Source organism: Bacillus rossius, chromosome 2 (genome assembly GCF_032445375.1).
Source record: "Bacillus rossius redtenbacheri isolate Brsri chromosome 2, Brsri_v3, whole genome shotgun sequence".
Lineage (NCBI taxonomy): Eukaryota > Metazoa > Arthropoda > Insecta > Phasmatodea > Bacillidae > Bacillus > Bacillus rossius.
The window spans coordinates 100,193,699-100,204,954 of NC_086331.1; the positions used below are offsets into that span (position 1 = coordinate 100,193,699).

At 38.1% G+C, this 11,256-nt stretch overlaps 1 protein-coding gene across 4 annotated transcripts in view; it reads left to right on the top strand.

Moving 5' to 3' along the window:
• The window catches only part of LOC134529514 (sodium- and chloride-dependent GABA transporter 1), a 66,207-nt gene that overhangs the window by 33,194 nt on the left and 21,757 nt on the right, over nucleotides 1-11,256 (top strand). For all 4 annotated transcript variants that reach the window (XM_063363677.1, XM_063363678.1, XM_063363679.1 and 1 more), the window contains exons 7-9: nucleotides 2,941-3,044; nucleotides 5,539-5,776; nucleotides 7,814-7,945. In XM_063363677.1, coding sequence (XP_063219747.1) covers nucleotides 2,941-3,044; nucleotides 5,539-5,776; nucleotides 7,814-7,945 — 474 coding nt within the window. The remainder of the gene's footprint in view (nucleotides 1-2,940; nucleotides 3,045-5,538; nucleotides 5,777-7,813; nucleotides 7,946-11,256) is intronic.

An 11,256-nucleotide genomic window follows, 5' to 3' on the forward strand; every position in this document is an offset into this window, starting at 1 on the left:
TGAAAGTTTACCTAACGAGTCTGAGTACAAATCCCGTAACTACTTTAAATTTGCAGTTATTTTTATGTCAGTGAAAGACACAATAAAATAAGAAGGTGTTAGCAATCACCGGTTGAATTAAACTTGTTGATGTCAATACCTCAAAGAATAAGCTAATTTTCTACCAAATCTATAATTTTCAAGCAAATTATTTATTTTTATTATTACGAAGTAACAAAAATAACGTTTAAATAAGTGTAATTCTCAAGCAAGAATGAGGAAATTTGCTAAAGATTTGCAAGTAACTCGCTATATTGTAACATTCCTGTGGCTTTAACCATTTTCACCACGCTGATCCCTAATGTGCAAAACATCCAAAACGTTCCAGAATATCATCCGACGCACAGGCCGAATGACGACCGTCACCGCAGAGACGTTACACCCTGTGGCGAAGGTTGCGGGAGGATCTCAACCGCCAGCACGACTCGGTCCGGATCACCGACTCGATTTAAGCTCGGAGATCCCGTCGTCATTATTATCCGTGCGCGATCAAGCGACATAAGTAGACATACGAGAAATTATCGCATGCATTTGTTCGCAAGTTAGAATGCAAACCTTCACACTCTCTCACTGTGTTCATGATTGGACCGCAGTTATTTGGAAACGCCCCTCCACTACCGTGAGCCAAAGATACTCGGCTAAGAGAGAAGTAAGCCAATCAGGTAGTGCCAATTTACAAGGATAAAAATCTTCTCGCTAAGAAATCAACCAATGGTAAAGCAAACATGGATTGAATTATACCCTGAGGCTAGACGAATCCGCGAAATTCCCGGGTCTCTAGACATGAGTCATGCTCTTTTTAATGCCCACTGATTGTAAATCGGTCCATAATACGTTCACAATGCATAGACAACCAGTTTGTCAAGTTCGCAAGAAACATACTTAATATGTTATAAATTTGATCCCCTTAAAACATTTTTCAATAATATTCTTTAGCCATTAGCTAATGGAATTAGTGCTAGTACGAGTGACCTTGTACCAACGAAGATAACTACACTGAGCGCATCTTCACCTTTGTGAACTTTTGCTCTCACGCGAAATACATCGCCACAAAAAATTTAAGCTGAAATGTTAGGCTCTATGTGACTTTGGGTAAAAAATACGATCGATTTTTGGGATTCATACACCTACCAGGAGGACTGGTTTAGCTATTCTTGTGTCCACAAAATTAAGTTTTAACACATTTAATATAATTGAAATGGCGGCTTTCTTTATCATCGGTTTTGTTGTAAATTAGAAATTTACAATATAGAATGTAATGATCCGGTCTTCATTAACGCATGTGCTGCGGAAGTCTGTCAGAATAATCTCGCTGTGTTTGAAATCATCAGGGTGAGGGCTAGAGTCGGACGAACGTGTAACAGCAGTCGTAATGGAATCTTTTCTCTTTATCAACACTTATTTTACATTATAACTGTTCTGCATAACAACTGCTGCATAAGCACGTTACAAGATGTGCAGCGGATACTTCCTTGGTGCATCGCCATCTTTAAACAAACATTTACAAGAGTTTAGCATTAATCAAATAAACAACATAATATGATTATAAAGTGGCTTGGGCTTAATTTACTCAAACTTTTTATGCTACAACAGTCGGCCGTTAAAGTGACTCTACGTCAAAATTGTTTCACTAGGTATATAAGGAGGAGGTTACAGATTTTAATCAGCATTAAACCTACTAAACTTGTGTACCCCTGACTACAGGAAACTATACATCCTTAGGCCACAAGTTGATCAAAGCTATGTTCATTAACTTGAAATTGTGAAGCAAATACTAGATAACGTTCTCCCGCTTAACCATTTCATTCCCTTTGATACCATATGGCAACACAAATTTTAAACCTCTCTTGTGAATGCAAATATGAATATAAATATTAAAGAAATTCTGTTTTCCAATGGTTGCCATATGGCCACATCCTCAAAATGTATATAAATTTTATTAAATTTATTTTTTTAATATAATTGTAATTCTATATATATATATTCATCCGTATTTTACCTAAGAATATTTTTTCTATTTTCAATAATTTGGGAATGAAAGGGTTAACTCGCTCCCCCGCGGTAATTTCGTGGAGTGTAACCCCACCGAGCGACGTGGCCAAATCAGACTTGCCTTAGTCTTGAACATCCATCAACTTTCTCGGGGTGTACTGCCACCGAGTTGCTCGCTGAGTCGTCGGTGGAGGCACGGGCTTCTTGGTGCAGTCTTCCCTCCTTGTACCAACTCGATGTCCAGCGAACCAGCCGTCAAACTGGCTCCGTTTGTAGACCGTACTCCATTCGCCGCTGTGTCCGCCTCTACTTGCTGACCAATCCTGGAAGCGCTACCAGCGCAGCACCCGACCGAAGTGCTCGCTGCTCCGTGGCTCGCCACGCGAGTAACTGCTCCCTCTCTTCATCTGAAACCTACTCAAATCTGGCAATGGTGGTAGTGGTGGATTGATTCTGCGACTCGCCGTTGACTATGCGTGGGTGCACCCGGCCTAGAGGGTGTGCTTCTTCTACTCCCTACGGTTCCGGGTGCCAACTTCTTTCCTTCTCTCGTGGGCTGCCGGCGATACCTCAAGCCAGCCAGAACGCCAGAATCTGACCCCGTCGTCCGTCTCGGGGAGGTTGGGTTTATACACTCTCCTGGGGTCTCTGACGTCACTTGGCTTCACCGATGCGTAGTGCGGACTGCCAAACGGGTCAGGCTGTAGAACTTACACTGGGCAAATCCTGGCATGATTTCATCGTTTAGATCGATTAAGAGCCCATTCGCCAGTAGTTAGTGGGCGATGGGTGAAACGGGCGTACGCCCCGTTACAAACACGGAAAAAAACAAAAATATGTAAATTTGAAAATTTTGTGTGAAAGTCCTAAAATGGCCTACAATTTCACTTTTTTTCTTTTGTTCTGTAGGTTTGGATTGATGCTGTTACACAAATTTTCTTCTCATATGGGCTTGGATTAGGTACGTTGGTCGCCCTGGGAAGTTACAACCATTTCACCAATAACGTGTACAAGTAAGTATTAACAAATGCAAATTTACTTTAATCGATCTATAATTACTCAAATTAATCTAACAAAATACTACTTTGAATTTCTGTAGCACGAGTATTCAAGTTATGTCATGTTAAAAGCCAATTAAATATGATCATTATTTCTGGTCATAGAGCAAAAATGTAATTTTTTTTACTAATATGTTATTCTAAACCATAATTGAATTTATATGAAACATAAATTAATTTTGAAACATTTTTAAGTAATAACTATAATGTCACATGTATGGTGTCATTTGTTATAAATAAACATTAGCTTAAATTTATACATGGTTTAATAAAATCTTATAATAGGCTACTGTTGCCAAAACTCTCGAAGTGAAACAATTTTAACAGAGTATAAAGGTTATATTCTTGATTAAAAAAAAATACAATTCTGTTTCGTAAGCAATACGTAGGTTTTTGCGATTTTTATTTTTGCGAAATGATCTGAAATTTCATTAGACTGCAATAAGGTGTGCGTGCGCAGCAGTTTATTCCTTGTGATTGGCGGCCGTTTCAAGAGAAGCCCTAATGGCCTGGCCATTCAGGACGCATTTGCTTCCGACCTGTATGGCTGTGATTCGTGTGCCTGCAGTGAGTGAAACATATCCAACAACGGAATGCAGACTACGCAAACAATGTTTTATCACACAGCTAGTCTCGAAATATTTTCGCAAAAAAATTAATGGCTCTACCAATATGGGGTTATCTCATTTCTTAAAAAAAAAAATCATAACGAGAGTTATCTTAATGTCACATTGAAACATTAAACATGATAATTCAGTTTTATAATATACGTGGTAGAGGAATACAATTTAACATCATAAGTTAGGAATAGTCAGTATTATGTACCTAAGGGAAACTTCGAAATCTGCTCAAGGTTGAGGATTGGTGTCCGCCATCTTGGATCATGACGTCACGGCGGCCATCTTTATGACAGTGTCCTTGTAATGTGACTGAAATATGATACCTAACTTGTAATTTTACACCCCGATTATAAAATTTATTTGAAAAAATTAATAAAAATATTTTGTAAGCCATTGTCTTCGGAGGTACTAGGTTTGATCCCGACGAGGTCATTAAATTAAAAATGGCGACAGGGCTTTCTTCCATGGAGACAGGCAGCATACTGACACCCTTCACTACTACCAATGCAGATATTAGGCCAACCAATATGACATTATGTCGGCCATCATGGATCCGAAATTTGGGAAAAAATTTATTTTTTTATTTTTTTTTCCGGATTTTTTTTGGTCAAAATTTAAAGATTTTTAAGTTGATGTCATGGTCAAGTTCATGGTATCACACGGGGCTTCTGAGGAAAATTGGCCCTCTTTGAGGAAAATTTCCCTTCTGAGGAAAAAAATTGGATATTTTCCTTCGTATTGGGAATTTTCTCCATCGAAATAGAGAAATATTGTCGTTTTGAGGAATTTTGTGGAAATTTTGGCCGCCTTGACTTCACAATCTAATATGGCGGCCGAAAATCCTCAATCCTCAACCTTGAACCTGCGTTCGGAGCCTCTTTTATATACTACCACATTCATTTGTTGGCAAAATTCTAAAGTTATTTATCATAGGTGTAATAATTATGAAATATCTTATAATCTACGTGCATTTTGAACATGTACATTTTCTATTAATTATTGTGGGGTTCTCAAAATTATTACAAGAATTTTACAAAACATCACATACACTTTTGGTAATTAATATTATGTATACATTAAACTAAAATGTTAACACTTTTTTAACGGAAACATAATTTATGTATTACAGTAATCGTTATTAAGTACAACGTATCATTTAACACCAACAATTCTTCGCCTCGGTAGTTTCAAATCACGATGTAGAATTTTCAAAAAAAGTATTCGAGGCCATGTTTTCGGTTTGGTTATTCTGCAACGTCAATACATACAGAAACAAACAAAACACAAAACTCGGGGTCAGATACGTCATTCCACGATAGCCATAGAAACAAGATAATCGAACGGTAGCTTCTTACTTACTGAGATAAAATTACAATCGGATAGCTGATCTAAATGAGAAACGCCTACGTGGTTGCTTAGAATCAAACAGCATAATATTGATCAAATTTAGTTCTGCAAGCTCTGAAAAAAATTGTTGCATTTTCGGCAAAACATGACAGCTCTCTACATAACTAAAAGGGTTTAAAATTTATTTTTAGGTAACGGCAGGAATTCAAAGATGCAAGTTTAGACTTCAAATCTGGTGCTTAGTTTATATAGTTGAATTCGTTTAATAGACCACTTAGTAGCAGCGTTGAAAATAAAATGTAATTAAAGAGGATTATTGTGTAATGTATTTCCCGTTTATTATAGTTAAAAATGCTCAAAATAAAGATATTCTTATTTCAAAATTTAAAAATAGAACAATAAAAATGCTTCGAAGGTAAAATTTAGCTTCATGTCATAACTGTATATAAGAGTTTACACATACAATTGTTATTTTTTTACAGAGATGCTCTCATTGTATGCTCCGTCAACTCCAGCACAAGCGTTTTTGCTGGTTTCGTCATATTTTCCGTGGTGGGTTTCATGGCCCATGAGCAACACAAACCAGTAGCTGAAGTCGCCTCATCAGGCCCGGGACTGGCTTTCCTCGCGTATCCTTCAGCAGTGTTACAGCTTCCTGGTGCACCAGTGTGGTCGTGCTTGTTCTTCCTCATGCTGCTGTGCATCGGACTCGACAGCCAGGTGAGCTTTATAACTACACTTCAGCCGTGCTGCGACTTTCCTCATGCTGCTATGTACCGTTATCGACAGCCAGGTGAGTTTAAAACACACTTCAGCAGTGCTGCAGCTTCCTGGAGAGCCATTGTGGACGGACTTTATTCTTCCTCATGCTGCTTTGCATCGTGATCGACAGCCAGGTGAGCTTTATAACAACACTCCAGCCATGCTGGAACTTCCTGGAGCATCAGTGTGAGTGTGCTTATTCTTCCTCGTGCTTCTATGCATCGTTATCGACAGCCAAGCAAGATATATAACAACCCTTCAGCAGTGCTGTAGCTTCCTGGAGAGCCATTGTGGTCATGCTTGTACTTCCTCATGCTGCTGTGCATCGGGCTCGAATGTAAGGACATTTTTATAACTACACTTCAGTCGTGTTGCAGCTTCCTGGAGCACCAATATGGAGTGCCATTGTGGTCGTGATTATTCTTCCTAATGCTGCTGTGCATCGTTATCAACAGCCAGGCAAGATACATAAAAACCCTTCTGCTGTGCAGTAGCTTCCTGGAGAACCATTGTGGTCTTACTTGTTCTTCCTCATGATTTTGTGCATCGCGCTCGACAGCCAAGTGAACTTAATAACCACCCTTAAGACATGCTGCAACTTCCTGGTGCGCCAATGTAGAACGTCAATGTGGTCGTACTTGTACTTTCTCATGCTGTTTTTCACCGCGCTCAACAGCCAGATGTGCTTTATAACCACCATTCAGCCATGATGCAGCTTCCTGGTGCGCCATTGTGAAACCCCAGTGTTGTCTTACTTGTACTTTCTCATGCTGTTTTTTATCGCGCTCGACAGACAGATGTGCTTTATAACAACCCTTCAGCCATGCTGCAGCTTGTTAGACAATTAATTTACATTAGCGTAAATATTATGTATTCTTTAACCAAATGTTTTCGAACATTAAAAATAATTTGGTTCATACTTAATCCACACATTACGACGAGGTCCGTGTTGTTATAGGTAATGACCTAAAATTGCATTCTTCCGTTCAGTCCAGTTGTTAGTTTATATAATTTATCGTAATTTTTCATGAACGATTCTGTAATTAGAGTTGCTTGGTGTATACCACTGTAAGGAAAGCTGTAATCATGCAATAATAAGTATAATTAAATTCCTCATAAATATTACGCTTTGTGCCTGGAATCCTTCACTAATATTTTTCATTACAAAATTTAACACTCATTTTCAGAATTATTATAGTTAATGAAATTTTTTAGCTTAAGGTATGTAACTCTTTAATACTATCTCATGAAATTATATCAGTAAAAATACTTTTACATTGCAGTTTGAAATACCATAAGTGTATAGGAAACTAATAGATAAAAGGCCAGAAATGTAATTAGTTTACCGTGTTAGTACAAGAAAAGAAAACTGGAAAAATAAATTGAATTCCTTAGAGACGCCTGAACGTTTACAGAAGTGCAGGGGCCAAAATATCATTAATTCTTGAAAAATACATTCTAATTATTAATTGTTTAACTGTTATGATAAAATACCTTACAAGTATACACATGTGTAGAATATTTTGTTCTCACCAAAGACGAACTTCCCTAAAACACAATTCTATATATTTACTAATGGCGAAAAATTATGTGTATCTATTCTTAAAGTATAATTTTTGCTGGACTTGTTTTTTTTTTTTTACTATGGGTATTGTATAGAAAATGGCGTGGAGGCCAAAAGTATGTTCTGCCCCTACAGATCAGGGCGAGGCTTCTGCCGACAATACCCTCGCTTTTCCGAAGTCCATGTAACTTGATATTGTGGGCTTAGTGACCATGTACAAAATTTGGATGTTTCATTATTTCTATACGCATAACATGATTTCCTTAAATAACAAATATTTTTATTATAAAAAGTTTCAAATTGTAATCCTGAAATAATTACACAAATAGTTTTGTGTCTGGCTATACGTTACCTTTTATAATTTAACATTTGTACAACAATTTTCTTATATGTTAAGTAATGGTTTTCACCTAACAATTGATTTTTTTCAGTTTTGCACAATGGAGGGCTTCGTTACTGCAATGGTAGATGAATGGCCTCATTTGCTGCGCCGGCGAAAGGAAATATTTATTGCCATTGTATGTTTCTTGTCTTATTTGGTTGGACTTTCTTGTATATCACAGGTATGTAAAATTATAGTTTATAGATTATTCAGTGTTTTAATGTCTATTTGTTGTTTTAATGTGTATCAGTTACACTTAACAGCGTTTATGATACATTAAAATAATTAGATGGCACACATTCCATCTTAGACACATAAGAATAAGTTTCCATTATTTGAATCAATATGATATTAGATTAAGCTCATAATAACACACATGAAAATTTTCACACTGCAGTTCCTTGTACTTTCCGTGCTGCTTTTCTTTATCAGAGTATCACATGTCACATCAAAATGACAAGATCCTTTCAGTAAATGCTGACTCTACGTAGCTTCTCCCCGACTTGTGGGTAAGAAATCACAACCTTAAAACCCAGCTGGGAGTTTGGTACAATTCGAACAAGAAAATCTTAAAATAATTAAAAATGCCGTACAAATATTTCTGAAAAATCCCCGTTGTTAAGAAAAACAAATTTATTTTAAACGTAAAACAAAGATGAAGGACGTAAATTTGGCTAAAGTAAAACATATTTAAATAGTTACCTGTATGTACTTTCCCTAAATGACATCATCACGCTCTTACAGTGAGCTCACATTTACAGTGAACCGCAAAATACCTACAATGCACTTTACATTAAGTACGCACACCTGATTATTTATGGATATAATACCATCAAATCATCATATTTTTTCCCTTCATAGCAGGGGTGACAAAATTCCAAGACTAATAAAAATAAAGCTATCATTAAGGTTATAGTGACAATATTACTAAAGTACCTATTTCTCCTTTTCCAAAATTTGAATCTGCGTGAAGACTGTTGTCACTTGGAAACTTAAGACGCCAGGAACGCAACACGCAAAAAGGTACGGCTCCTATGCAACGTCTGACGCAGAGAGCTGCTACAAGGGAATGTTATGGAAGTATTTCCCATGAAGCGTCAGCTGCACGCGGCAGGTGTGATTGTCAGACGCCATCTTGGGTTATAACTTCCAAAAAATCACAAAAATCTGAAGAGTAAAAAAATTCCTTTTCTAATAGAAATATTCCCTTTTGAGGGAAAATTTCCCATTTTATTCCCCATAAAAGTCAGAGGCTTAAATATTCCCCAAAGTGGCTTGAATTCCCCATCTACCAGCACTGACGTCACGCGCCATCCATTGACGTAAGACATGCCACGCGTGCCTGGCTGGATTACAAGGGTCGTCGCAACCCCTCTGCCCCTCAGCAACCCTTCTCATCGTCCTGCCTCGGCACCGTTATCTATCGCTGAGCGGCCTTGAGAATTCCGCGGGTCTTGGCGTGAGCGAACGATGACGCTATTCTAGAAGTTTCGGGCGTCGGGTCGGCGCGGGATGACGCGATTGGCCCCAGCTACACTAGTCAGTTCTAGAAGGGCGCCAGAGACTACTTAAGCTGGTACGCCGCCTCCGCGGGAGTTCTTGGGACAGCGAGAGTCCCGCGACAGTTTTGGTGGCGAGAGTACCGCGGGTGCGGCGAGAGTTCGGCGACGGAGTTTGGCGAGGAGTGCAGCGATAGTTCCGACTTGAGTTCGGCGAGGAGTGCGGTGAGAGTTCCGTGAGGAGTGCGGACTGTGTAACTTGATAGACACTGAGCGACTTGGGGATAAACATTTTTAAGTGCGAGTAATTGGTGATTAGGAATTTTTAAGTAAGATTATTTATTAGTGATGTAAAAATTAGTATTCAATAGAACTGTAATAAAACCTAATTGGGCTATCCCTTACGAACCCATTCTTACCCACAACAGTACATAAATCGTAACATTATTTATTTATTTATGATATAGTAAGCAATATGATATACAAAACACTAATTGTTGGTATACGGAAAATCTTTAAACAGTTTAAAATATGCTGCAAATGTACATGGCTGTCGCCAGGACTCTAGCTGAATACTAAGAGTATTATTTGCATATAGTATTTAGAAAACCACACAAATTCGTACAATTATACACAGTTTTTTTATCGTTAAGGAAGGATCCTTTAGGTACTGTAAGTTTCAACCTACATACAACACTGCCGCCTTTGAACATAACACTAACAACTTTAACAAACACGCCCACAAAACAAAGGAAACATTGCTGGCAAATGTGCGTACCTAGGCGTCATCAGAAAGGAAATTATTTCCTAGGTCTGAGTCCCCCCCCCCTCTTTTTTATGAATGTCAATTTACTTTCATGTTTTGCGTATCCGTATCTGTGAAAAAGGCGTCGTCTCCCCATCGACGTCACTCAAATAGAGAGAGATTTTTCTGTACATTCGTTACCCATCTCACATGACTCTCCTAACTCAAATTATTTCATCAGCAATACAGTGGGTCAGGTATCTAAGAGGCTTTTGGAACAATGAAATTACCTTTAACAAAGGAAAATTAATTTCTTCTTATTGACACATTTTTGTGGTAAATTCTCTGGGGTTTATAGCTATTGTGCACAAAAATACAAATCTTGACTACTATTGGCTGTCTTTGATGAAGAATAATTTCAACTGTCGCTATACTTTTAGATATAATGCTTTTAGTGTACGTTCTGCCCCTGAGCTGTATTCTAAGTCCACAATACAAGGATCTAAAGCAGACAAACAAGAATTTTCTTCATTAGCTTATTTTACATTTTTTTTTCTCCTGTAATGAACGTGCAGTTTTTCTATTATTTTCCGTGACTGTTTCTCCTTTCAGTTTTGGGCTGGGGACAACTGTGTTATTGAACGCGTTCGGTGCCCGTTTTTCTAAGGGAAAAACTTGCAACGAAATAACAGTTCAAAATCAATCTCTTGTTAAGTGACATGAACAATTACTTGTATATTTTCTCGGTACAAAGTAATCCCGGTTTATTTTCGTCACCCACTTAAAGTGAACTAAAGATTTTTCTCAGGATTAAAATATATGGAGTGATGATTCGTTATTGCGTAAGAATTTGTTTTGCAGCAAAAAAAAATTACATACAAATATATATTAAATTAATTTTTCAGTCTTTAGAACTCACGAACGAATGGTTGACGAGAAAGGTAATAACGCTGGGCACAGGTGGAACGGGTTCTGACCCACCGGTGACGTCACTTCCCCTACTTCGCGCGCTCATATGTCGAGAACCATACGTCACACACACACACAGCTCGGTTTTCCACTGTTCCTACTAATTATGAGGCATGTTTACATTTATCGTTGCCCGCTTCAGTGACACTTAGGCTTCAAGGAACCATTTTGTAACAACTTGTATGAAGCTAGGTACTGTGACAAGTCAGGTTGTTCCGTTTCCTACCGCTACCTCTTACACGTGTGCTACCCCAATACCGTCATGTAACGCAGAGATAC